The sequence below is a fragment of the Manduca sexta genome, chromosome 18, assembly GCF_014839805.1.
Source record: "Manduca sexta isolate Smith_Timp_Sample1 chromosome 18, JHU_Msex_v1.0, whole genome shotgun sequence".
In the NCBI taxonomy this organism is placed as follows: domain Eukaryota; kingdom Metazoa; phylum Arthropoda; class Insecta; order Lepidoptera; family Sphingidae; genus Manduca; species Manduca sexta.
Window position 1 is genome coordinate 6,379,870 of NC_051132.1, and position 27,822 is coordinate 6,407,691.

Below are 27,822 nucleotides of genomic sequence, written 5' to 3' on the forward strand. Positions count from 1 at the left end.
TACTGTTTTTTATAAACTTCCTAAATTAATTCAATTAATTGTCCGTAATCAAGTGGACTTAAGTAGGTCTGTGATAAAAAAAAATATTGCATCAAAACTTTTTTTTAGAAGAAATTTATCAGCATAAAGTGCCAAAGTTAATGTCTCAAAAGAACATTTCAAACTCGGATGGATCAAAATAATAAAATCAAACCCAGTTTACAAAAATATATACAATGATTAGAATAACTCCGAATATAATCAATGCAAGGAAAATGTTTGTAAGTTTGTTTGTGTTTAGTGCTATAAGTCTTGCTCGTATTCGATATCATTCTACGTAAGCGTACAAGAAGAAGAAAAAGAAGACCGGTGTTCTAATCGTTTCTTCTTTCTCCTATTCCGACACATAATTTCGTCAGAGTATATAAAGAATTTAGATCTTATGCCTTTAATTGCAATTCTATCAGTTACTGCATTGTGGCGTAGAAATTTTAAAAAATTAAGCCGTCTTCATAAACCATTAAAAACAAAATATAACATATCATTACCTACTAATTAAAACATTGTTTTCGTATTTATTTTGTTGTTCATGTATTTATCTAGCTTAGTTAGCTATTTTAATTGGTCACCGGCTTCAAAATTGGTAAATAACCAATATATAGGATAAAAAGTTTCAATGGTAATTAATTAAATTAAAATATATTTTAAGATAATAAACCATTTCTTAACTCCTAGCACTGCCGCAACGCTACAGAATTCCAGATCGCATATATTTCATACTCATATCCGTTTCGTAAATACAAGAATCCTAAAGAGCGTGAGGTCTGCCCCCCACCGCCTTTGCCGCCGCCCCCACCACCGAGGGACACTCGTCTATTTTGGGGGAGCATGGCGGCTCTGGTCTTGGCAGGAGGTTTCGCCGCTTATGCCAAGTGAGGATATTAAGTTGGTGTTTGTGATAGACTAGGCATTGTCTAAGGCTTTGTACGCGTTAAAGGCCTTTCCCGCTATAAAAATATCTAAATCACTAAAGCCATTTATTCGATGACAGCTTCATCTACTTAAAAAATCAAATTGAAAATTCGAATTACCTACTGGCATTAAAATTTCCCGATAATATTATGTTAATCCAGAACATGTTCCATCCCTGTGTAAAATTTCATCCAAAAATCTGTTCAACTGTGCTCTGAAAATTCCAACAATATAGCATATTGAAGAGTATTTGAATTTGTTATAAATAGTAGTCGTTAATACTAACTATTTTTGCTTGTACTTGGTACATCCAAGCAGTATTTGACCACGAAGAAATGTGGGATATAATAATATTTAGACTGGCTTTAGAAGTACCTATTATGTGTTTTGGTTTGTTTTGCAGCTTGCTTTAAAACCTACAGTATTAGATAATACAGGAGGCCATAACGATATAACGATATAAGTATTATATATAATATATATCCAAAGAAACTAATGTATAAAAACATTTTTAGGCGTAACCCTGAAGTCCGTGATTGGTTAACACTCAACGCCCCATGGTTTGATGACTTAATAGCTATCGTTTATAGAGAAAATATGACTTATTCAGAGTTCGCATTCAAATGCGTTGAAGATTTAAGAAAATATTTACTAAACTACTTCGCAGATGATACCAATCCGAAACAGTGCTCTTTGGAAGGCGGTCCCGTTGATATTCCAGGTTAGTTTTTTTAATAGATACAGATTTTTAGGCTATTTTTTTTATTAACCTGCATGATGCGACGAGCGAGCCGTTCTGCTGGTAAGTCTCGTCCGTCCATAAACAGTTGAAATATCATTCGAAAACTGAATTATAAACTGCGTGTATCACCCTCAGACATTACAGATATGATTAAGCCTCATAATAACATAGATATACACTAGCAAAAAATTCTTTTAACGGAATGTTACACTGTTTGCTCAATGTTCCTTGTTGGTTTAAAATGAAGCTACTTAACACATAGCAATTAACACCATTATAAGATAAAACAAATATGTTAGAAGTTACTAAAGGCTAGATGGAACCGCTGACATTGTTTTTACACAAAGAGTAGTTTATTTATTTGTATCTTCATATAAGTTTTATTTTCCAGCCGTACCAGATGAACCGAAGGAAAAGAAATCAGCTGGTGAATACTGTTTATGATTCATTATTGAAATCTGGATCTCCTCAATCATAGGAGCATTAAAAAACGAATATATTTAATTCTAGTCTTCATATGACGGTTCATTTAAGACTCAAATATTTAGATATTTAGGGTACCTGAATTATGGACTACTTAAAACAAATTTGCAGAAGTCGCTGAAGAATTAACACCATGCCAAAGAGTACCGCCACCTCTAATAACTAAGGATATTTGTGAAATCGAGAAATGCATCAAAGATCTCGGAGACAAGGCTATCAATAATTACCGTGCTGCGAAAAGAGCATGTGCAAATTACAACAAGGTAAGTCCTACGTAGGTAAAAAGTAGATATTATACCCACCGAGGTATAGATAGTATTTTTTATTTTGCCTCATAATAAAATAATCTGTTACTGCATCTGTATTACAGCAAGTTAGGACTATGTATTGCAGAATAAGCAAGGGATCCCTACAGTATTAAGCGAGACCGCTTCCTAAATTTTTTTATACTGGCTTTTATTTCAGCTTGTAGAAGAGATGATGCTAGATTTCTCTCTGTCTAATCTGGATGATCTTCATACAGCCATGGGCAAGCGCGGAGAACAAGTCAAAGATTATTTGAAAAAAGCTGCTTGTGCCAAGACACAACTGGGTTCGTAGTATTATTAGACTATACTATACTAATATGTATATTGGTTTTCTTTGCAAAGTATAAGTAAGATAAAATATTTTTTTTTTGCTGTAAAAAAATGTTATTTTGTCCAATTCAACCACAGTTAATCTGTCTAAGCGGCAATAGCCTAGTTGGGAGTGGAACGGACTGTAGTAACGAATGTCCGCAAGTTCAAATCCCAAGTGCAAGCACCTGTGATTTTTTAAAGTTATGTGTAAATTCTTTGTGAATTATCGCTTGTTTTAACGGCGAAGAAAACATCGTGAGGGAACCTTCATACTTAAGAAGCTCTATATATATGAGAATTTTAAGTGTATGTGAAGTCTGCCAATCCACACTAGGCCAGCGTAGTGGACTAAGGCCTAATCCTTTTCAGTAATAGAGTAGGCCCGTTCCCAGTAGTGGGAGAGTATATAATGCACGGCGGATATAATGTGTCTGAAACTAAATTATATACATGCTTACCTAAACTGTTTTAGATGAATTAACCCGATATTTCTCATGTGGCGTCGATGCGCCCAAAGACGAAATAGATAACACCAAATGTATGATTAAAGACTACCAAAATAGGATCACGACTATGAAATCAGAGTATGAGTGGGAACACGACAAATCTATAGTCATGGATAGACAGTGGCAGAAGGTAGTGTAACTCTATGTACGATTATTGATTTTGATTATGTTAGATGAAGTTTCTTATAGTCAACACCTCATTTAAGGATAATTTTTAATAAACTCTTCCTACTCAGCTATCAGTGGCGAAAGTGAAATTTTTCGAAAGGGACCTGACATAACATATAAGTTAATATTCATTATTGCGGTCTGCAAATACTTCTAAAGATAATTAAAATCTACATAAATCCTATATAAAGGGAAGCCGGTAGAAATCGAGTTATATGTACCCTTCCCCACTGCTACCTTTACGTATTAGCTTACATTTGGGGCCGTAGTTAAGACGTCTCTACAATTGTTAACGTCAATAGAAAACAAAAAAGTAAAAGATTGAGATACAGAATTATCGCTAGGCCATATCACTTCCATACATATTTTTGTTTTGTATTAGAATGTAGAAAGGCGTTTTGGGTATGATCCCTGTAGATCTGGAGGTAGAGGTATAGCGAATGAGTCTTATTCTTTTATCTTTCTATTTTTTTCTAGGTTGGAGAATTCATGGGTAAATACGTAGAGGAAAATCAAAGTTTATTTCCTGGTCTAAAGTACGATCAGAAGAAGCCGTCACTACCAGGCGACCCGGATTTACTACTCTATCATGCTTTCAGATATGTATGTTGTCTTTATAATGGTATTTATTTCGATCTGCCGCATTATCTGTCTTAATTATACTGTGAATGTATTTTTTTCCACTTTATTTTTATTTGTAACAGATTCAATTGTTGAAAAGGGATTTGGGCGAAGCAGTAGCTGGCATGACCGACCGTATTAATAGAGGATTAGAAAGTAAGATATTTAGCGATCGTAATTATTCTTGAAAATCAAATTTAGGCCGGTACATGAAGTATAGTGTATTAGGCTGATGGCATTGTACCGAATAATACTATCTTATTCAGCTCAAAATCCGCCCTAGGCATGGTCCAGCGAAAATAACAATTTATTGTAGTGTAGCTAGTTTTCCAGGTCACCATATAATAAATATTAATATATTTTGCCAGCTTTGCCGCAAGGCGATAATATCAACAAAGCCAGAGAAGCAGTCATTGATGCATCTGTTAAAAAAAGACTACTAGACATGGATAAGGAATTTAAGAAACGGGTACTTGAATAAAATGTTTATTTTGGTTAAGGTTCTTAGTTTCTCTACTCTTGTCTGCTAGTAAGATGTAGTTTGTGTTTAATAAGAGTTGTAGACCGTATGTCCATTTACTGATACTATAAATTCATTTAATTACCCTGCATTCTTCGACAAATTCTTTTATTTTCACCATCGTAAAGTATATTCCGAATGGTATAACCCAGATTATTTTTAGTATGATGATCAACGCTGTGCTAACGAAAAGATGTTAAAAGACGCGATGAAGAAACAAACTGAGAGACATGAAGAAACTTTACAAATAAGAATGCAGCAGAAAGAGAAAGAGGTGATTTTTTTTAATTTCATTATTAATATTATATTCAAATTGTTTGTCTATAGGTACTTATTACTGAAGTTAATGCTATGTATATACGTATTAATAAATTTAATGCAAGATTTCTTTAGTGAATCTTTTATCACTCACGAAGATTATTACTTAAACAGGCTTAGATATTTTTTTTAATTTAACACTTTCACAAATAGAAACCAGACAATTGATACCAAATATAAAAAAAAAACATTTTCCTTAAATACAATGCGATTTGCATTCATACAGGCGACAGAGAAACTGAACAAATTGGTAGAGGAGAAAGTGGCATCTGAGAAGAAACAGTTTGCGAATCAATTGGCCGAGACGGCAACGAAGTTGAAAGTAGTCGAGGATAAATTGAACGGTATTTTGTGACGCGTTACTATTGACCAGTAACATAAATCGAAAATGAGTTTCCAATTTTTACGTTAAAAAATATAAAATTTATTACATGATGTTTGTTTTGTTTAATAAAAATATATGATGTTACTTTGCACGCGGTGATTATATTCGTTCAGATAATTAGCTTGTTTGTTTCCTCGCTTTCTGCCTTAAAAATATAAGTAGTTAGAAGGCTATAAAAATCATATTGTTACCTTTATATTGTTATGCAAATAAATAGAGTAAAGGTGGATATTTTTCCAGCCCGTCTAAAGGCCGAGCGTGAGACGAAAAGATCGCAAGAGTTGTGGACTGCAGGAGCCGCTCTCTTGGCCGCTACAAAGAAGGGAGAACAGTACGTTAAAGTGGATAAAGAACTAAAGGCTATAGAAAAGGCATCTGGTAATAATTATTTGTTAGACGAAATTATAACATCAATTACAGTTAACACTAATACGATGCTATAACTAATATACATATTAATATTAAGTCCTTAATTGTTATAGTTTACAATCATTTTAGTTTTTTTAATATATGCCAAAATAACTCAAAAATAAAGTTTGTTACATAATGCTCGTCATATATTACCCTGCTTAGGTGATGATGATAAACTCGTACTGAGCGTGCTGAAGGCCATACCAGATTCAGTTAGAGAGAAAGGAGTGGTGCCGGAGAGTGTATTACGGCAGAAGTATCATGTGGTAAGCTGACGGATTGAACTAAAGCCGCAATTTCCTTGTGAATACATTTTGCAGATATGACACCATATAGCAATTTTTTTAAAAGTCATGTTGCATGCAAGTTCAGCTACATGCAGGCTACTTGCGTAATAGAACCGCGGTATAATGCTGCTTAATGATTGGTCACCTAACTGTAGTAAAGTTTTATGTGATGTCAGATGGAGAGGACCGCATTGAAGGTGGCGTTGGTAGAGCAAGAAGGTGGAACTTTGCCAGTCTATATGCTTTCCTGGCTACAGTCGGCTCTGCTTTTTATGAAGGTATTGAGAGTTGCTAAAGCAACTTTTAGTTTCATGTTACTGTACTGTCTAGTTACTAATATTTCTCGGTAACAATTTGATAACGTCTGCGCGACGACTTAATCTCGCCAGAGTCATCAAATGTTGCCGTATAAAAGTTATACAAATAAATCGTGAGCTTCACTGGATTTTTATTTGTAACTTTTCAGATACCAGGAATTCCGCAACAAGAGTACGATAAAATTCCTGAAGTCCCACCTAAAGATTTAGATACCTTTGATTTATTACAACGGGCTAGGTAATATTTGCACCTATTAAATTATAGTTTTTGTTTTTATCTATCAAAATAAAATAGCCCATATTATCCTATCTTGGGGTTCCAGTTTGCTCCGTATAAAATTCAACCAGGCCGACATAATTGTGTCGACCGGCGAGTAATCATCTCCCGTCAGTTGACAATCTGTTTAACCTTACACACAAAAATAGTAGTCACAAAAGTATTAAAATAAATCCGTTTAATGGTTTACCTGGTGGAAGCGTAATACACGAACAGAATATCGCATTTATGATTTGACTAGCTTTTGCTCGTGTGAAAGAGTTTTCTGTAGCTCTCCTCGGCAACCCAACACTAAAAAAAAGTTTTTAATTCGAACCAGTAGTTCTTGATATTAGCGCGTTCAAACAAACAAATTTTCAGCTTCATTATAATAGTCTAGATTACGGGTCTCTGAATAGACTAATTATGTCATAGGTTTTGGATTGACCGCGGTAACCTAGCAGCAGCCGTGCGTTACGTGAGTTCTTTAGAAGGCGCTTCGAGGCAGCAGCTGCTAAATGGCAAGAGGCGGCACGGTCACACCTTGAGACGAGGCAGGCGGCCGAGGCAGTCCTCGCTCATGCTGCTGCACTAGGTCTACAGTATATTTAGATGGGTAATGTTAGTCTTGTAAAAATTATGTAATGTTAAAAAGGAATGATGCTGAATTGGAAAATATAACTATATTTATTATATTTTAATAAATAACAAGACGAAGAAGCCATTAGTCCTATTAGTAAGCGATAGGAGTATATAATAAACTGAACAGTAACTAGAATATTGCACTGTTATCCTGAGACAGTAAATATAAGTGGCATAATGATGAGTAATCCGGAACACAAGAATGCTTGCAACAAAATCAATCAGAGAATATAGTTTTTTTACGAAAAGCTTATAACTTTAAATATTGAAATTTATGCAAGGAGAACAGTTATTAGCTTTTTAAATCTACAGATCTCTTAAATAAATCAAACATTTCATTTCAGATTCCGTAAATTTTCTACAAGAAGAAATTGTGGTCGTTGCTATAGTTTTAATTTACACAATGTAAATACTCATAATTGACAACTTTTGTAACAGTTATGATTTATATAAAATTGTATAAGTAAAAATGGTACAAGTATACGATGTTTTATTGTAGCTTTGTGTATAACTGTCTATTAATTTTTCGCTTTGATGGTGCCGTGCATACACTCCTTATAGATATGCAACCGCAAGGAAGCAGGGCGTCTACTCCTAAAATCGACAACGATATGTCGGAAACGATAGGAAACGATACGATACTGCTCCGATAGTATGTCAAACACCCTACTCTAACAAATGTTCGGATTCATTATCGCTCAGTCATTTATCATAACCAAAGACTAAATTTATGTTTTTATTTCGTTGTTCGGAGTGAATGATAACTGCTAAATTCATAAAAATAAACAAATATTCTCTATGTAGTCGTTGTGACAAGACATCATAAGTGATATAAATTTATAGACAGCTCGATAATTCAAAGCCTCAGTTCAAAGCATTCAAAGTTTAAAACATTTTATTTACTTACAAGAATTTTATTTATTGTTTGTATATACTATTATTACTTGACATGGGCAAAATCACTGATGATAAAATGTAATCGGAGGAAGCCATAATTAAAAGAAGAAAACTTTCTGAGAAAATTTGATAAATATGTTTATACAACGAGTAAGTACATTTACAAATTATATCTATTTTATTTGTTTAGATTAAGTATGTTTGAACCGTGCAGTGCGGACCAGCTAATGTACAAACTATTCTTTAGACTTAAGTCACTCATACCTGGAATTTTGATGATGACACAAATGTATGAGAGTGTATTTATAATTTAAAAAAATTAAAGTTATTATTTCTTTGTTTAGGTCCTCCCCGCGACTAACGAGAATGCTGCCAACGCAAAGGAGTGGCATTACCCAACGGTTGTAAAGATGGAACAAGAATAAAATACTTACTGACTAATATTGAGTTAAGATTGTCAGGAATAAAGAAAACATTACTAGAAATAGTACATTTATTATAAAAAAAAACCAACAAGCTAGTTGAATTTGTGCTCTTTCTATTCCCAACAATGATATCAAATTAATGTTGGTCAATAATTTGTTTTTCTTTGAAGTTATTATAATAATAAATTATATGTTTATTTTGTTGTTAACTGATAGGTAACTACTGGCTATAATATGTCTTAATTATTATAATGATAAGTGAAATAGGTTTATAGAAGCCATTCCTATGTCCATGTTTGTTCCAAATCAATGCTAAAAAATAGGTATAAATTGTTTTTGTTTATTTTTCGTTTAATATATAAAATATTAATAAAAATATCATCTTATTGTTATTTTATTTGTTTGTTGTTCTTATTTTCATAAATGATAATTGGGTAAGGTACTACATTCATAGCAAAGAACCACTTAAATCTAAAAATAATGTAATTGAAATGTTCTCATATTTGCTGCTTCCTTTTGCGACGGGCCATATTTCCGTCCCCGTGGGCTTCTAAGGTGAATAAAAATCCTCGCAATTGCATTAGAACTGATCGTAAATACCCAATTACCAGTTATTAATTCCACAATCTTAAATACATTACGCTACGATAATGCCGACGACGGCGTAAGAGGTCTCATTGTGCTTATCGTAAACAAAGAGAATAAAAATATCGTAAATATGACAGATGCGATGATGTGAAATGCAAATCTTCGTCACTGACAGTTACCATTAAGAGTAGGTTTAAATTCGATAATGTCGAATCTCTTTCGTTCGTTTGATGATCGTTACGATACTAAAAACGATGTCACAGAGTAGGCTTCGACACGACAAATGTCACGATATATCGAATATCGATTTCGCGAGTAGACGCCCTGGGCCCTTATTCTGTATGATAGTGTAAACGCGTAACGCGGCCGTGTCATGTTATCTTCGAGAAATGTGCGTGGAATGGTATTCTGTAAGCCAAATTTCTATAGTCCTAAACATGATGCGTTGTGTTATGCTTGTAACGCACGGTTAAAATAACGTGCGGGATAGAGAATAATGCCCCTGAAGAGTGACGAAATCCTCAGAACGAAATTTATTTACAACATTACAACTTGATTATGCATAGTCCGAGTCATAATGATAAATGTAAAGGAATTGTTTCTTTTCCATGACAAATCTTTCACCAAGGAGTTTTAAAGTTAGTTTGTGGAAAATTATGTAAACGGATATTTAAAATAAAATTATAATTTATTTTCGCCTTTCTAAGCTTATGTGTTGTCCAGATGCTGGCTTCAACAGAGCTTCCATCTTGAGAACTAGTTTGCTAATGTCCGATGTAATTTTGTATCGTCGCAGGATGTGAGTAATGGTAGTTTTCATTGACATCATAGCGTAGTTTTTACCTGAAATAGAACAATTCCTACATTACGAGTCAATCCGAAGTCTACTAGGACAAATAGGGTGCGAACATTTGGATATCTCTCGTAATTTTTATTAATATTAAGCAGACAGTTGCAATATATTAAAAGGCACTGTTTATTTTCTATGATTTATAATAAGGCCGTAAGTTCTCATATCATTGTTTTCTAGCCACTGTGAAAATTGTTGAAAGGTCGTGTCATACACTAAAATCTATTTTATATATTACTGGTTTTATCACAGTTGTGAATAAATCTTGACGTACCAATACACGATCGTCTGCCAATCCCAAAGACTCCGAAAGCGTTGGGGTTCTGCGGTAGCGTGGCACGGTTGAGCCATCTCTCTGGTCTGAACTTGTCTGCATCCACGCCCCACACAGAGTTCGAGTGGAGGCCACACACCAGCACGTAGAAAGTGCTATTGGCTGGTATTGTGTATTTCTCTGCGGATTTGTTGACGAATTAAAGACATTTTTTTCATTGTTCGTTTTTAGTAACGCACTTACAGTCTCACTTATAAAAATTTCGATAAGCTATGCTTAGTTAAAACACTAATTTACTCGATCAGCTGAAAGTCAAAACCCGCCATATTGCCTCTTAATAAGGTTTAAACTAGGAGACCGGTGATGTTTTGACAGCTATTTAACCAATTCTTAATCAGCTCTTAACGCTAAAACAAGTTTATAAGTAAGACTGTTAGTGTGGTTTCCAGGTCCTGAGTTGTTCACTTCTTGTTAGGATTTTTTTTGAAAAATATGATTACCTGATTTTGGAATTCCGAGTAATCTTTAAAATTATTTGCATTCGGATTGATATGAGATTGCAATGCAGAAGGATAATATATATACTTACTTAGTGTAATATCAGTTTCGGTATATCTAGCGACTACCGGTACGGTCGGAATATACCTCAATGATTCTTTTATTACAGCTTCCAAATATACTAATTTTGATAAGTCCAGTTTATCTACATCTCTATCGAAATCATTCCCAAATACATCTTGTATCCTGTAAATAAAAATAATAATAATAAAATCTATGCTCTTAAATAAATGGCAATAAAATGAGTACTATCTACATTAGCTGTTTAATATGATGTCAAATAAAATGTACTTGTAACTTTGAAACAGGCTTTAAGTGTCAGAAGTTGTACACAATTCCTAGATGTTAAACAACAATTTACTATCGCGAATAGGTCTATGTAAGACTTCATCGACCCTCATAATTACTAGGCTTTAAAAAACTTGAGCCGTTGATCTCTCGGAGGTTCTATACTATACTTGAACCCTGTAATAATAGCAAATGATCACTTTGGATATACTCACTCTTTGTACGCTCGTTCCTGAACCTCTGCATAGGAGCCAAGTAACATTAGCGTGTGGCAAAGTGTATCAGCTACCGTATCATAGCCCGTGATTATCAGAGTGTTCAATTCATCCACAATTTCGGCGTCAGTCAGTGATCCTTTTTCCATTGATAATTTCAGTATGTGGTCGACGAACGGTCTGAATTCATCTAAAATAATAATATAATTATTAGACGTTTCGAAGTATATATCAATGAAATGAAATAAAAGTATGACTGCCTAGGTGTATTATCGGTTCGAATATTATGTAGGTCAAAGTGTTATTGGGTTTTTTTGATCAATATGAGATTAAAGTCTGGAATTTGTGCTCGATATGGCGATGGGCTTGCTCCCATAATATTATAGGAGGGAACACACATGGTGAAAACTGGGTGCCCTCGTTGCACCTCTGCCTATCCCTCGAGAATAAAAATTTTTATGTTTACGTTTTTTTATATGTTTTATTGTATGTGCCATATGAAAATATTGTTAAATAAAATTACCAATGCATTTGCAGCCCTGTTGCTTTAATTATTAATTGAAACTAATTATTAAAATTACCTGACGATTCATCAGTATTGGTAGCGTATGCATTTTCAGCTGCTAATTTTGCTTTATATGCTTGTAAAACCTAAAATGCCGCAATAAAATGTTTTTAAAAATTAAGTAAGTAATCTTCGAAATTCTTGAATTAAGAAATTTGTTTTAATTCCATTCAATTTAATACTAGTTTACATAGAGTTATTTTTGAAGTGCAATGAAATGGCAATTCGAGCCATTTCATTGCACTTCAAAATTCTAAAAATAGTAACAATACGGTACTTTGAATTAGAAAGTATTGCATGCCCTTCAATGCGCTCTTCATCCGGAGACAAAAGATGTTAAATTTCAGTCCAGTAATTACGCTGGGTATAATGTCCTTTAAACCCAAACACAGTGGACACTACTGCTTGCTGGTAAAAATAGTTATTGCAGTGTATCTACCTTCACCTGCTACCATCAAAGCAATTTAAAATCACTCTTATCTAAATTTGAATCGATTTCTATATGCTTCTTACTTATTTGCAGAGCTTTATATTTTTTTACCGTATTAGACATATTGTGAATAATCTTCAACAGCTTATCTTGCTGCCTCTTCAGGCTGGTCATGTTGTAAATGTATTTGCTATGAAGCCACAGCTTTGAGAATCTCTTTACGAAGATGATTAACAGATCATCAATAGCGTTCAAATATTCCACATTATCTTTGCTTTTATCACAGACGTCGATTCCTAGAGCAGTTTCTAAAAAAAATATGAATAATAATAGGTAGGAACTAGAAAAGTTCACGGTATATTATTTTCAATACTATGACTCACTGAATGTAGCGAAGTACAGCTATTATCATTTAAGAAGTAATTTATTTACACCATAGCATTGTTTTCAAATAATAAATCATCAATCAATGAGAACACCAATATATAAATGCTTACGACATATAGTTTCCAAGCTTGAAATAAGTAAAAGTTTTTCATGGTCAAAACGCCCTTTTCCAACTTGTGCATCGAAAGTGGCCGCCAGTTTCCTGGCTTGCTTGTTGAACACCCCGATGAACTTGTTAACGACTTGCTGGTTGATGATCGGGTTCAGCAGTTTGCGATGAACTTTCCATACCTCGACTGAAATAATTTAACCATTATCTGATAACCTTTAATATATAATTAAGTTGGAAAGTGGTAAAGTTGGAGAGTAGGTTGTTAAAAGTAAAATATATTATATAGAAATGTTAATCTAAGGCTTGAGATTGGTTAGGTATATTTAATTTCATTTAGTTAGATTTTCAGTTAGGTTAGGTTATGTTTAATTTCATTATGTGTTTAACTCTCGGTACATAAAGCAAAAAGATTAGATCGTGAAAGTAAACAAATACATCGTGTTAATTAAAGCACAGATTATTTTTTACATGGTTAAGATGTTATATGAGTGCCTGCTCTCGGAGATAGGCATTCATTGACCTTATCAAATTCAACATTAGTAACCTACATAAACACCACCTATACAATGCTAGCGCCATTTATTTAGAAAATCAGATTAAAAAAATCAAAATTTCCTATTGCAGCACATGACTGGGATAGAAACTTATACAGAGTTTTTTGAGATGGGGCAGCAAGGGCAGCTTAACTGCTGAAGCTACATGAAAACTATCTTAGAAGACTGTCTGTCATTATTGAAAACATAAAGATGTGCATTTACAGAATTTGGTATAAAACGGTACAGTTACCCGGAAAATTTGCAATGCAAAAACTATTTTTTATAGCAAACGTTCCTGTTGCTTATAATGATCAAAGATTTTATGGCGCCATTATATCTTTGAATACTTTTAACGTCAGAAATAAAAAAATATGCATTTTCGAAAATACGATCATAATGCGCTTTTAAACAAGCAAAAAGATCAATTGGCATAAAAAAATTTAATAACCTGCTTTTCTTACTGATTGTAGGTACATTTATTTCAAAATCTGTGAATGCAGATCCTAATATCTTCAAAAATGAATGACTTCTAAGGAAGTTTTCTTATAATTATAACAGTTAAGATATTTATTTACCCTTGCTGCTCTATCTCGAAAATCCACCCTGTATTCCAGGACATGATCTATCTGTGTGCCATATTTCATTTTAAATGCGTTAACCGGTTTCTGCGTTTATTTCAAACAAACATCCAAACATTTCCATTTATAATATGTATTAGCAAAATAATTTAGAATTGTGATATAAGATATCACATCATCATCAGTCTATATCTTTGTCCACCGCTGGACATAGGCCTCCTACAATATGTGCCATTTACCATGTTTTCGGCCTGTCGCATCCAGTTCTTAGTATCGACCTTTCACACAGATATCACATAAGTATAAGTGGAAAGGTAAATAATATTTTAATAACTTTACCAGGTGCAATCAACAGGCCACTGCCAAGCCAGGGCTTCGCGAACGAATTCAGGTAATGTTTTTGATTACACGCATTCAAAGCCATGGTACAGTCGTCTGGATCCGTCAGAACTGCAAGAAATGTAATTTTGAGAATTGTCGTTTATTCCTCGGTATTTAGTTCATGTAGATCAATATTTCAATCATAATTTATGTTAAGATTATTGATAGCACGTTTCTTAATTACCAATAATAATATATCACTGATTCCTATGCACAACGCTCTTGATTAAGTTAATAATAGATCATTCAAAAAGTACTTACAATAAGCAGTCAAAGGTCCCATTTTCACCTTCACAATACCTTCGACTTCGTGGCACTCTTGTGACACATCTTTCAGTACATTCCATAACCCTGATCAATCAACACAAATAAATCATCATATAATTTAATAAGATGTCTTATACGAAATTTAAATATCCCTTCATTGCATTTTTGTAAATAAAAGACTTTTTATCATTACCTAAATTTATTTATAGCATTTTGTTCACCTTGAGTTTCATACGTAGTTTGTAATTTTATTCACCCGTTGTCTACAACTTTATGAATAAAACCACTTCCTCATAATACTTGCATGTTCGATTGCCACCAAAATATTAAAGAACCTATTCCTACCTCAATGGCCAACAAGACATAAATTATTCTTTGTTAGCAGCGGTTTTGACTAATGCGAGGCTCAGGGAGTATAGCTTTGCGAGGACTCTTAATTCGACTGCAGAGAAGTAATGTTTTTCTCTTTGTGACCCTCACGCGCTGTAGCCCTCTCTATTTTAATTAAACTATCTTTTGCTCGCAGCTTTGCCTGTGTGAGAAAGTTTTCCAGTATAAAAGTCCAGCTATATATTTTCCCGGAATAAAAAGTAGCCTTTGTCCTTTCCAGGATCTCAAACTATTTGCATACCAAATTTTTTCGTAATCCGTTTGGTAGTTTTTAAGTTTGTCGCGTTTAGGCAGGTAAACAGATGGGGGCCTTTTAAAAATATATCTTTTAGAACTTTTCAAGAGGAACAATTTCGTCATACATAATTGTTGTGTAACTTTAACCTTTCACGCAGCGCAAGCAACGGAATTCCTCAAAAGGAATATTTTTTTTCTGGTTTTCCAACATTTTTCATTGATGCTCTGCTCCTATTGATTATAACGTTTTGGCGTGATGTTATATAGCCTATAGCTTTCTTCGATAAATGAGGTATCCAACAGTAAAATATTTTTTCAATTAGAACCAGTCATTCCTGAGATTAGCGCGACCAAACAAACTCTTCAACTTTTTGTAATATATTGGAGTATATATAAATATAGATAGATACTAACCTGTGCTACTTATGGCGATCATTTTAACATGTCCAATCACTGGAAAAGCGCCCGAGTGGTATGGGGGATCACATATTGATTTTGGACGTTTCCTTAATAACAAATACGTTGATAGAACACACAGAATACAACACAAAATAATAAACATTATGCACGAACACAACAAAATTCGCGCGTATAATGGAAAATTGCAATTCGAAACTAGTTTTTATAAGATCGAGAGCAATCTCTTAAGCTAATAATTTATAAAAATATTTTTTTTATTGCTTGACATTTGCCAAGGCTGCGGGATATTCTACAACGAAAATGAATTGAACATAGATTTTGAGTAAGTAGTACTTAGTCTCAGGCACTAGGGGCTAGTTAGGCCTATAATAGACCTTCATGACTGCCTGGGTGCCTATAGAAACTATGGTTGCCTATGTTAGTGTGCCGATTTTTGGATTAGCCTGGTTTTTTTTTTTTTTGGACTCCTGCTGTCAACACCGAATGAGCCCCGCGAATGGGATACTGGGCTCACCCGGCTTAACGACAGCAGGGGCCAAAGGGGGAGGGGAGGGGGAAGGAATAAGGAAGGGGTAGGAGGGGAGGGAGGATTAGCCTGGTTATATCCCGTTCAAACACGCCGGACACCAGTGTCAGTTGACATTCTATCTGAACTTCACTTCGCTTATCAGGTGCAGTAGCGTCACTTTCGCGTGCCCGCATAAGAAAAATATAAACAAAAAATAAAGTGAGGAATGTTCCGTAAACAGTTTTTCATTGGCAACTATGACGTCAATCACTTATAAAAACAATTTTATATTTGTTGAAATAAAATTATTTTACGGATTTTATCGCGGTTTTTTATATTATAATTTTCTCTCGGCGTTTCGAATACTTTGCAGCCTGCACGGTCATTTTTGTTCGTTATCAACTGAACAAATACTAATCGTTGCTACGTTTAGAAATACATTTACGTAATATGATTCAGTGTATAAACTCGATACAAAATTTGATGTCTTTCACATCCATTCAATATAATTAATTTAACTGATTATAATATAGTGGCCTATAAGAGCGTTCAAGAATCACGCTTTGTATGTACTTACATATTTACAAAATTTGTACGGACAGCATACGGTCCTGCAACATCGCGGTCACTGCACGGATGGATGCGGCAATATTTGGTGCTTTTCCGACATTAAAACTGTATTTTACGCCGTATTTACGCACACGTTAGTTGTACATTATTTATGTTAGGTTTTTTTTTTATCAATGGAGATGTTTATTTCGAGGACCATCGTCCTAAAAAAAAACCTAATGTAATTAGATGTCATTACAATTAATTATTACGTGGTAACGGCGGAGTGCATGAGCTAGTGTGGTCTTCATTGAGGCATATGCTCTACATTAAAAAAAATCTGATAAAGCACAACGGTTATATTGTCATCTATAGAAAAAACAAACTTAATAATGGTTTTTAACACTTAGGTAATAGGTAGCCTCAGTGTATATTTCCGAAGTACTTACTACAATACCTACCAGTCGGAATCTATTTGCATTTTATTTATTGCCAATAGCAATTTTGTATGAAGATGCATCCTAACTGTACATGCATATAAATTTTCATTTTTTGCTACTATTTTAGATGTACACTATATATACGATATCATAGCCACGTCCAAAACTATCAAACTAAATGCTAACTGACGCTGTTTGATGTAGAGGCAGATATTCAAGCAACAGCCGCTGTAATTATGTAATTTAATTAATCTTCCCATAGGAATATATCAACTGAAATCTTTGGATTACCGAGGCTTTCGCGTGACCTACTATTCATATGCTTTATAATATTTGAACATCCGAATTTTTGGTTGAATAATATATACGCAGGTTTTTATGCTAATAATATTATATCATTATTTATAATTGTACAGTAAACACCTTTCATTGCATTTCAAGACAGCTCATGAGTAGAAGATGGACGTAGGTTTATGTCGAGAATTCAACGGATTTGAAATTCAATTTATTTAGTTAGAATTTCCTATAAGAATTGTTTGTAAGACTTAGATTTATACAAACGCAGTAATGACTCTATGGCAGTATAAATTGAATAGACCAAGAATATTGATTCCAGAAAGTTATATTCAGTTAATTGATCTAAGTATGAAGCGGATGTGCGTAAGAAAAAATAACAGACACGGTAAACAAAAATTAACCCTGGGGACTAACCTGTTAGTAACCAGTGATCTTTGAAGATTTACATATAATATGTTCTTGAAAGGATGCTTTCGAAAGATAAAACATTAATAATCAAGTTAAAATGTATATTTTTACATCGGAACAGAAATAAGCTATGTCGCCATTTCCCCATTGCGAGATATCAAACAATATTCATAGTAGTTTAATAATTCTTATTTATCCGCGCTAAACTTGCATACATACAGAGTAGATGGATATTTCCCATTAAGAACATGTAGATTCTGTCAAAAATAAAGCTAAAGTTTTACATGATAAAATCGATTTTCCGGATAGTTCCGAATTCGATAGTTTTCAATCAATTTAAGTATTAATAAATTTTACCATTTAGCACTGATTAGATCAAACGGAACTCAATAATAAGAAACTTTTACCATTGAACCAATACACAGTCTTTCGTTAAGTAGGTGGTGAAATAATGTGCGTAGTCCGTACATTAGTGATGTAAACCCTCTATTATGGAAGAAGGAAGTGAAAATACTATATTGCAAAGCCATAATGAGCTATAAATATGCTTACGTTAAGTACAGACAATAGGCTAAATGTTTGGTTAATGTTGCGGGCCGACCTCGACTGTCAACAACTGTTACACAATCAACAACGATGTTCGTAAATCGATTTCGCTATTCATTATTGTGGGCAGAACTAACTTTATTAGTTGCGTCAATGTCATTAATGAAAACGTGTAGACTGTAGTCACTTGAAGATGCGGTGGAAAGTGCTGCAGTGTTTTGCTAATAAAAAATATAACATATTTGTGGTATGAGAAATATTTGTTAAAATTTCATCCTTCTTGCCTTTTGCACTGAGCTGTGAGATTGGTGTATGATTTAGAAGGGTTTAGTTTATTTATGCGTACGCCCGCCTGTATGTGGCCTATGGAGAACTAACTCCGAGAAAATTTTATAAAAAATTTACCGAAAGAGCAATGTATTGTTCTCATCATACTGAGATGTCATAAAACAGGCTTTAATGTCCTCTAATTTCTTTTTGCTTAGCCGCAGGTATGCACGAAATGGTGGTACCGACTCATGGGGATCATCTACCAACCTATGTGATATACTCGCTTTAGCACGCGGTTTCGCCCGCTTTCAGGCGATTACAAAAATACGATTCTAAGAATTATATTTATTTATAAATAAGGGAAATGCGTCATATACTAAGAATATTGTATTAACCAACGCGTGTACACGCACTGAAAAACATCGTAATATAAAATTTAAATTACTAATTGAAAGGATGTGTGATCATAGTGTTGATTTGATTTAGGAAACATAAAAAACGGAGCGAGCCTTTAACGCAAACTGACTGGCGCAAAAAATGGTCGTGGGAATTAGAATGCACGATAGCGATACGGTAAATCGCTAATATATCAAACGATAAAAAAGAACTACATTTTAACAGCGCAGTATTATCCAATGATTTAAAAAATAATGTAAAGACATGTGTTTATCGCTGGAAAAAACTGATGCTTTCTTCATTGAGTGAGACGTGGCTGTCGTTGCGTTCGATGGATTCCTTTTTACGCAAATGAATTACGAGAGAAGCAAGCGTTTATTGGTAAGTAACATAAAAACAGTAACAATACCATTCAAACTTTTCCAAATTAATTTAGCAAGAAGCATTACGTGACTTACATTGCTTTCCACAGGCTGAGACATTTGATTTTATGTATCATAATCATAACATATAACTCGATTCCTGCCGGCTTGCCTTTCGCAATTTATGTAAAATCGAATTATCAATAGAACGATTTCTAGAGCGCATTAATGCATATAATATATGCATATTAGTAGTACCTATAAGTTGTGTCGGGTTCCCTTTAGAAAAATTTCATCCTTCGGCACTGATGACCAGTATTACACTGCATACAATTCTTTCAGCCAGAACACAACAGTGCTGCGCCAACGTTGTTAGGTAGTAGAAAGAATATTGCAGTGCTAGCAATCCAACTAGAGTTTGCATATAAGAGACCGATCTGACCGATAAAATTTTATTGCAACGACAAATCGTGTCGCGACATGCACGCTAACCCTCCAATTACTGACCTGCGTACCTTAGCATAGGGCAGCAATTGACTGATATATCAACGTATGTCCAATGTCCTGTGCAGACAGATATCATCAGTTCAACCTGTAGGGTGGGTTCATCCCAGTTGGTACTTGATCTTTACAAAGTGTAAAATTACTCTGTTTAATGTGATACTGTTGTGTTACTACATACTTTTTAAGGAGAAATTGCATTGACGTAAGGTTTTTTGAGTTTCTTCAATTTGCAGAGTAAGGAAAAGTTCATTAAGTGAGGAAAATTTATGCAAGACACGATATTTTTCGATGTAATTATTTTTTTCTCTCTTGACTAGTGTTTCCAATTCAACCATATAATGGTTCCTCACTGTAGTAATTCAGTAAAAAAAAATTGGAATCTGAATATGCTTTACTCAACCCACTTTAGGGGCTTTACTTTAATTCTCCTTAGCTGTGACACCTATACATTTGCAGAAAGATCAGTGACAATGTTACCGTTGATACTATTCTTCGTGATACTCCTTGCTTATTGGTGGTGGAAACAATATAGACTGAATTTGACGGAGCCTCCAAGCTTCCCCGGAGCATGGCCTATAATCGGACATATCCATTTGATACTTGGAGATGATTTGTGTAAGTACTTATCGCCATTATGATTTTTTATGTTTAAACGAATGTTGGACATCGAAATAATTTTGCGCGGTTTTTTGGATTAAGATTTTCTCCCCACATTTCGAAGACTTTACAACCTTCATGGTCATAAGGCGGATTAAGGTGTTGGTCGGGCAAAGTGTCAGTTACAATATCTACCTACATAGGTAATCCGAAAAATAGTTTTATGTCGTTACATATCGCCATGTTTTTGAATGGTTTGCCAATCAGTAGTATGCATACTGTGGAACTCTGTAAAGTGCATTATAGTCAATGAGCATTTAAGATTTAAAGCTTATGTTTCATGTAGTCTGCCTCGGTAGCGTAGTTGATTTACATTACGACTGTGCTGAGGTCTCGGGTTAGATCTCCGTGGTATAAAAATAAGAATTCATAAACTCTAGCTATTGAAGTGATAAAACCAAAAATTAATAACACTCAATCAAAAAAGAAAAAAAAATATTAGGAATAATTACCGTCATCAGATTATGCATCTTGTTTCTTTGGTGTTAAATTTGCTTTGCTTTATTTGCATATCACGATTTTATTTTTAATCCTCACTTTAAAATATGAACTTATTTTTGGTAGTTATAATTGCATTACGTATGTAACCTTAATACATAAATTAGATACATGTTTAACAAAATAAAAATGCGTATTTTCTATTTTCCTCTTCAATTTCAGATCTATGGCGAACCGTTAACGAAATGGTCGACACGAGTTTTATGATGGGCGGAGTGGGTTCCGCGTTCATAGGGCCTAGAACTGTATATGGTAATATCACTTTGTATTTGCGTTCCCAGCACAGACGTTGTTAAAATTACTCTGTGGATAAAATAACTCAATGTGAATATCAAATTATAAGAGATTTTGTATCTTAAGGGTTTTAATAAAGTAAGTCAGTGTGGAAATGGAATTATAAAAGACGGCTTCTCAAGGATTTTTATCACTTAGTCGGAAGTAGACAGATCTGTTGTATCTTAGATATCACGTAGTGTAAGTGATCGACAGTCTCTATTACAGCTAGAGGAGCTATGATTCGGTATGTAAGACATTCGGTGATATCTTAGATCTAAGGTACAGGTATGAGGTTGGATTTTTGGGTATTATAGCCATGTTGCCAATATTTGTTACATAGTGTTACTTTCTAGTTCGATTCGGCATACTAATGCTATATGTATATTTGACTGAAGAGTTGCATTAAGGTTTTGACATTAATTTCTCTGTTCCAGTGGTGACGGATCCAGATGAATGCTTCACAGTAGCAAACGCGTGCCTAGAAAAAGACACTTTCTATGATTTTGCAAAACCATGGCTTGGTGAGGGACTGGTCACAGGAAAATGTAATTAAGCAGATAACTAGTTATTTGATTGCACGTATGAAGATCGGATCCAAATTTTAATTTAATTAGAGAATTAGGAATTTTATTATTTAAAAAAATATTGAAACAAATTTCGAGCTCAATTCTTTCTAGTGTCAATATGGCGGAATCATCGAAAGCTGCTAAATCCTGCATTTAGTCAAATCGTACTGGATGGGTTTATTGAGGTGCTGAACAGGCAGTCTAGACGCCTAGTCAAGGATTTGCAGGTGGAAGTAGGCCATGGACCGTTTGAACATTGGAAATATACGAGACACAATGCTTTGGAGACTATTTGTTGTAAGTACACCATTTTGGAAAATAAAAAAAGTTACTAAAACGCTTATGATTGTATTTGTCAAGTGTAGTGCGAGTGGCTGATGTCCGTTGAAGCGAAGTCATTGTCTGATGCATTATCTTAAGATCTTTATTCTAAACATACGTATCTTGTGTATCGGAACGGCATTGTATAGTATGTCTGATTTGGTACGACACTTAGAAAAGAATCGTTAGCGCTAAAAGAAAACAGAAAAAATGTATGACATATCCTATCGATAAGTCTATGGTTAGATTATGTCAACCTAATTCGTAACGTTAGTGTTAACGATAGTAGAGAGGTATCTTGGCTACTGCTTCAGTTTGTATTTATTTGAAAATTATTTACAGTAACAGCACTAGGCGTAGACTTCAGTGACCACACCATTCTAAACAGCGAATACGTGGAAGCAGCAGAGGAGATCTTCAAAGCGTTAGTGGAGAGGTTTCAGAAGTTCTGGTTACATAGCTCTTTAATATTCCAATACAGCGATCTCAAGAAGAAGCAGGATGGGTGGCTGAAAACTGTACATAACATGTCAGATACAGTATGTTGTGTTTTATGTCATTTTTGGATCAATCTCAGAATTTTCAAGTTTTTGTAGAAGATGAGGACAAAGATTATGAATAATGATTTCTTATGTTTACACGAAAAATAGTTTAATTTTAATGTCAAATAACTTACGTCTAACTTATGTCATAATATTTGTAGGTAAAGATTTCATTAAATTATTAATTAATGTTCTTTCTTGTAGGTACTCAAAAGGAGAAAATCAGAAATGAATGGAAATATTTTAAAAGAAGAAAAAAGTCCGGGTTAGTAATTTTTATTTGTAGTTCTTTTTATGGTATTTGTAAGGAATTATTTTGATCGATTTCCAAAAAAGAGAAAGATTCTCAATTCAAGTGTTTGTATATTTTAACCATAAAGTTTGAATTGCAGATAAAAAATTTAAGGCGTTTATGGACTTGCTCTTAGAGCTATCTATGGAAAGAGGTGTTCTCAACGACAAAGAGATTAGAGATCACATAGACACGATGATTGTTGGCGGACACGATACATCAGCCAACGTAATGATGTACGCTATGATACTATTGGGCTCTCATCCTGATGTCCAGGACAAAGCGTATGCCGAGTAAGCTCATATATTTTTTTTATCCCAAAGCGGGAAATTAGTGACTTCTAGGGAGACTATTAGTTTCCCACTTTCACAATAATTAGTCAGACGACAAACGCCTTACACATGAAATAAATATTGGGTCTTATAATAGCTAGCCACTGCAGTTATTTTGTTGATTCAGTTTAAAGATTTAGATCTAGGTTTTACCGTGAGTGCTTAGAAAGTGCTAAACTTAATAAAAGTATTCCTAAATAACCTAGAATAATGATTTATTGAAAATAATGTCATATTTATTATTTATTATTTAATGCCATGGTTCTTAATGCTAACAAATGTTACCACATAAAATATACAAGAAAAAAACAATTTACACCTTCGACATATAACATTAATAGTAAACAATTGCACGAGGTCAGCGAAATAAGGGATTTAGGTGTTATTCTAGACAGCAGACTAAAGTTTACATCACACGTTAATACCATCGTAAAAAAGGCAGCCCAAATGCAAGGTTTTATAAAACGTAATACGAAGGAATGTCGTTTTGTAAAGACTAGAATTCTGTTGTATAATGCCTTGGTGAGGAGTCATCTGGAGTATGCCAGTGTCGTTTGGAGTCCGTCTTATGCTGTTCAATCACAAAGAATAGAAAGAATCTAAAGATTGTTTACAAGGTATCTAACTTTCATATCATCTGGCATCTCTCATAGGCTTCCTTACGACCAAAGATTAAACTTTTATAAAATGGCAACCCTTTACCATCGTCGCAAAATCCATGACCTCGTATTCTTGCAAAAAATTGTTACCGGTAGCCTAAATTGTAGTAACTTACTGGAATATATAAAGATTGCAGTTCCCAGTAGAATTCCCCGATTTCCTGTCAAAAAAACATTCCATGTACCCCTGTATAGAACTAACGTTGGACGCCATTCACCCTTAGCACGAATGTGCGCCGAATACAATACTATTTCCGGAAGTTTAGACAACTTTGATATCCACCACGATTCATTTGAAAACTTTAAACATAAACTGATAAAACACTATTGTTAATTAAGACTTAAAATAAAAAAAGTACAATATTTGTTACTCAGAGCCCATCTAACCCAAAATAATAATAATTAGTTGATTATACTAACACAGAATCTTAAAAAATGTTTTAATAATGTTATTTCATTTTCATTTAATTTAATTTCATACATTTAGTTTTACACAATACCTTGTTCCTCATTGTGTTTTAAATTGATCTTTGTTATTTGTACTTGTTTGTTTTTTTTTTTTTTTTTTTCAATATGATGTAGTAGATTGATGTTTGGCGTGCATGCGTATTTTCAGTAAATACTGTACATACCTATAATAGGCATATGCATTAGATTTGTTACAATTATGGGTAAGATATTTTAAGAATGTAATAATGTATGTGCTGTTGGTGTGTCATAATAAATAAATAAATAAATAAATATATGTGATAATGATATATTTTTTAGAGTTCTAGATGTAATAGGAGATTCAGATAGAGACATCGAGAAACAAGATTTATCCCAATTAGTGTATTTAGAAGCTGTTCTGAAGGAAAGTATGAGAGTTTATACAATAGTCCCAATTATAGCGAGAAAATTAGACAAAAATGTAAAATTAAGTAAGTTGACCTCACAAGTTCATGAGCATTTTTTTAATACAATACTGTGTCAAAAAAACGATTTAACTATATAATTTGCATTTATTTATGGGTTTGCAACTAATGGTTTGTACTAAAGTAGAGGGGTCTAAACTTGTCAATTAAATGTTTTTCCAGAGCGTTGTACGCTAAAAGCCGGTAGAACGTGTTTTATGTTTTTGTTTGGTATACATCGTCACCCAGTGTGGGGTCCTGATGCGGATCAGTTCAAGCCGGAGCGTTGGCTGGACCCGTCCACGCTGCCCGATACTCCGAATGCGTTCACAGGATTCGGCGTTGGTCGTCGTATGTGTATCGGTAAGAGAAACTCGTACTTGTATCATGGGCAAATGTTAGATAGTGAATATACAGAGTGGTGATGACATAACGACATTAAATGAAAACACGAACCCCACTACTTGATCAAAACACTCTAAAATTATCAAAAAAGTTATTACGCAAAACTACAAGAATCTAATTTTTCAAACAAACTAAATGCGAAAATAATCTAAATTAAACACACCAGCCTTTATGATATTGTTTATTAACCTCATCTGACCTGTAGGCACTGCATGTAAGAGGCGTACATACGTACTTATTTGACGGTCCCTTTTGAGCGTAAAGTTTCATTCATGAACGTAATCTAAAAAATGGTGGTCATGGTCGCTAGGCTCACATTTCATGTAAACACTTGAACATTTAAACAAAACTAATACACACGCGTACGAACTACAAAAGAAATGCCGACAAAGCGTCGGCCGCTGCGCCGCGCAGCATCAGCTGATGTGCGTCTTACAACTTACATTATATTTTTTAATAATATTGAATTTTGTTTCTAATTAATAGTTTAGTTTATCTATCCATACGTAATGCTGTATAAGAACGTTCTCTTCTTTCGAAGAGCTAATCATTCGATCGCTCTGTCTTCGTTTTTGGTAGCGCTTCCCTTACACCTGGTATTTTTGCCTACACTGGCCTACACTTACCTACATGTTTCGACAAAAATGTCGAATTGACAACGCAGCTATCTTACCAGTTTACAAAACAAGTGGTGCGCCTCGGCAATCTTTCTTTGTTAATAATAATAATGTTATCTTTATGGTGATTAGGTCTAAATACAACCAGCAATACAATAAAAAATTGTAATATTATTTCTGAGTAACGAGTAGGACATTGTATTTAGTTGTATTACGCATGTAGGTAAATGAAATTGTTTTGAGGTGAATGACCTAATGAACCTGCGTGGCTAAATCGTAATGCATGTACATCATGTTCTAAAAACGTTAAAGTAAAAAATAATTCCTGCGGCTAAACCATTGATTGTAATTTGATAATTTTTGGTATACGTACTACTAACGTGATACTCGGTATGTGGTTTCATTTAATGTCGCTATGTCGTCACCACCCTGTATATGTATGTAGATCTGTGTACTTATGTGCGTGTATTTCGCCTTTTCGGTCTATCGGCTGCGGTTATCGACTGTGATCGGGAGAGTCCAGCTTAGTGTGCAAGTCGGTTAACGCTGATGTATTGCAATTTTATTAAAACTAATTCCACTACAGTAAATGAACGCCAGGCATGGGGGTGATCGTAAAAATTAAGCCGAATTATTTCTACAATCTACTTACTTGAAAAAGTGTGTTGCCCTATCACACGTTGAAATGGCATAAAAGTAAGTCGCGTCAGTATTCTCACTGGGGGTAGGCAGAGGTGCAACCAGGGCTGACCCATTATATGAGATAGGGAGCAATCCTATCGCCATATCGCCAAGAGGTGCGAACTTGGTGACTTGAAATAGAGGCTTTGCCTTCATATGGCAACATTCTCTTTAATACATGTACGTAATAATGTACTATAATAGTTGCATTTTATGTGTTGATGAGATAATAAAGAATAATAAATAAAAATAAGAGAATTCGTCGCTATGACAACTGCACACATTCATTTAGAAATGCATTCACGCATGCGCTTTATTCGCCCCACTTACACCACAAAATGATGAAAACAAAAAAATAAAACCGGGATTTTTGGTAATATTATTCCTAATACATAGATGATTTTTGTCATAATGTTAACAGAGGTAAAAACGAGTAGGTACGTGGGTTTGATTAACTAACGCAATGTCTTTGTACCTATATGTATATGTTTCAGGCAAGGCGTACGCACTGATGTCGATGAAGATAACTCTGGCGCATCTTCTGCGCAACTATCGCATCAAGGCTGATCACACCAAACTAATACTAAAGTTTGACGTCATGTTAAAACCAGTGTCTGGACATCATATCACCGTGGAAAGGAGATAGATACAGGATTTCAGGATTCCATAGGATACCAAAGTAACCTACAGCGCGGTAGCGTCCTTTTACTGTAATTACCTTTTACCGTGACCTAATAACGAATATATTTACAAGTAATAATAATAAGATCCCGTTTCGATCAGTGATAATGGGTTTTTCTGCTCTATCAGTCCGGAATCTGGAATTAGCGCTTGATATGGCGATGGGCTCGCCTCCTATCACATCGTGGGACAGAACACACAGGCAAAAAGTGGGTGCCCCGGTTGCACCTTTGCCTGCCTCTTCTGGGGTGTAAGTGTGAAAGGTGTACGTTTTAATAATATTATTAAAACGTACACCTTTTACGTAATATTATGGTACAGAATCATCGACGCGCAGGTCCAACAGATAAGTGAGACTTCATTTATCTGTTGTTGGCTGATATTATGAATTAAGTTTCACTTTAATAAAAAAATAAACTCTACATATAAATATAAGGTTTTTATGTGTTTTATTTCATTTTGTATAGTGGTGAAATAGATTTAATTACCTATTTTTT

General features: G+C 34.3%; 3 protein-coding genes and 1 long non-coding RNA gene across 4 annotated transcripts; 3 read left to right on the plus strand and 1 right to left on the minus strand.

The window, feature by feature from the left end:
• The first annotated feature begins 102 nt into the window (after window positions 1-102).
• LOC115453202 (MICOS complex subunit Mic60) lies at window positions 103-7,706 on the plus strand. The gene is given in 19 exon segments (XM_037440126.1): window positions 103-260; window positions 715-911; window positions 1,467-1,672; window positions 2,085-2,120; window positions 2,288-2,439; window positions 2,642-2,768; window positions 3,269-3,432; window positions 3,948-4,073; window positions 4,175-4,247; window positions 4,460-4,560; window positions 4,775-4,885; window positions 5,156-5,273; window positions 5,555-5,692; window positions 5,888-5,991; window positions 6,189-6,290; window positions 6,479-6,567; window positions 7,021-7,085; window positions 7,088-7,201; window positions 7,572-7,706. Coding segments are annotated over 18 exon segments (2,064 nt in total). The 5' UTR covers window positions 103-215; the 3' UTR covers window positions 7,198-7,201; window positions 7,572-7,706.
• Window positions 7,707-7,983: 277 nt separating this feature from the next.
• LOC119189743 lies at window positions 7,984-8,941 on the plus strand. The gene is made up of 2 exons (XR_005112584.1): window positions 7,984-8,274; window positions 8,469-8,941. It is a non-coding gene; the product is annotated as an uncharacterized LOC119189743 (long non-coding RNA).
• Window positions 8,942-9,033: 92 nt separating this feature from the next.
• LOC115454513 (cytochrome P450 4C1-like) lies at window positions 9,034-16,481 on the minus strand. Its single transcript, XM_037440270.1, has 10 exons — window positions 15,620-16,481; window positions 14,573-14,662; window positions 14,270-14,380; window positions 12,815-13,000; window positions 12,429-12,625; window positions 11,904-11,973; window positions 11,323-11,512; window positions 10,851-11,005; window positions 10,262-10,441; window positions 9,034-9,980 (listed from the first exon to the last, which is right to left on the minus strand). Exons 1-10 carry the CDS (start codon window positions 15,765-15,767, stop codon window positions 9,826-9,828), a joined length of 1,482 nt encoding a protein of 493 aa, XP_037296167.1. The 5' UTR covers window positions 15,768-16,481; the 3' UTR covers window positions 9,034-9,825.
• A 3,894-nt stretch (window positions 16,482-20,375) lies between these two features.
• LOC119189648 (cytochrome P450 4C1-like) lies at window positions 20,376-27,420 on the plus strand. The gene is made up of 10 exons (XM_037439919.1): window positions 20,376-20,520; window positions 21,223-21,312; window positions 21,771-21,881; window positions 22,014-22,199; window positions 22,566-22,762; window positions 22,970-23,030; window positions 23,158-23,350; window positions 24,817-24,968; window positions 25,125-25,304; window positions 27,139-27,420. Exons 1-10 carry the CDS (start codon window positions 20,376-20,378, stop codon window positions 27,288-27,290), a joined length of 1,467 nt encoding a protein of 488 aa, XP_037295816.1. The 3' UTR covers window positions 27,291-27,420.
• Window positions 27,421-27,822: the final 402 nt, after the last annotated feature.

Excerpts from the sequence above, each read along its gene's own strand:
- LOC115454513 (XM_037440270.1), bottom strand. The coding sequence starts at position 15,767 with ATGTTTATTATTTTGTGTTGTATTCTGTGTGTTCTATCAACGTATTTG. Across the intron at positions 14,381-14,572 it reads GGGACCTTTGACTGCTTATT|TTCTGACGGATCCAGACGAC; the intron begins GTAAGTACTTTT and ends CATTTCTTGCAG. Across the intron at positions 10,442-10,850 it reads CGAAACTGATATTACACTAA|AGAAATACACAATACCAGCC; the intron begins GTAAGTATATAT and ends ACAAATCCGCAG.
- LOC119189648 (XM_037439919.1), top strand. The coding sequence starts at position 20,376 with ATGTTACCGTTGATACTATTCTTCGTGATACTCCTTGCTTATTGGTGG. Across the intron at positions 22,200-22,565 it reads TGCTTTGGAGACTATTTGTT|TAACAGCACTAGGCGTAGAC; the intron begins GTAAGTACACCA and ends AATTATTTACAG. Across the intron at positions 25,305-27,138 it reads TGGTCGTCGTATGTGTATCG|GCAAGGCGTACGCACTGATG; the intron begins GTAAGAGAAACT and ends TATATGTTTCAG.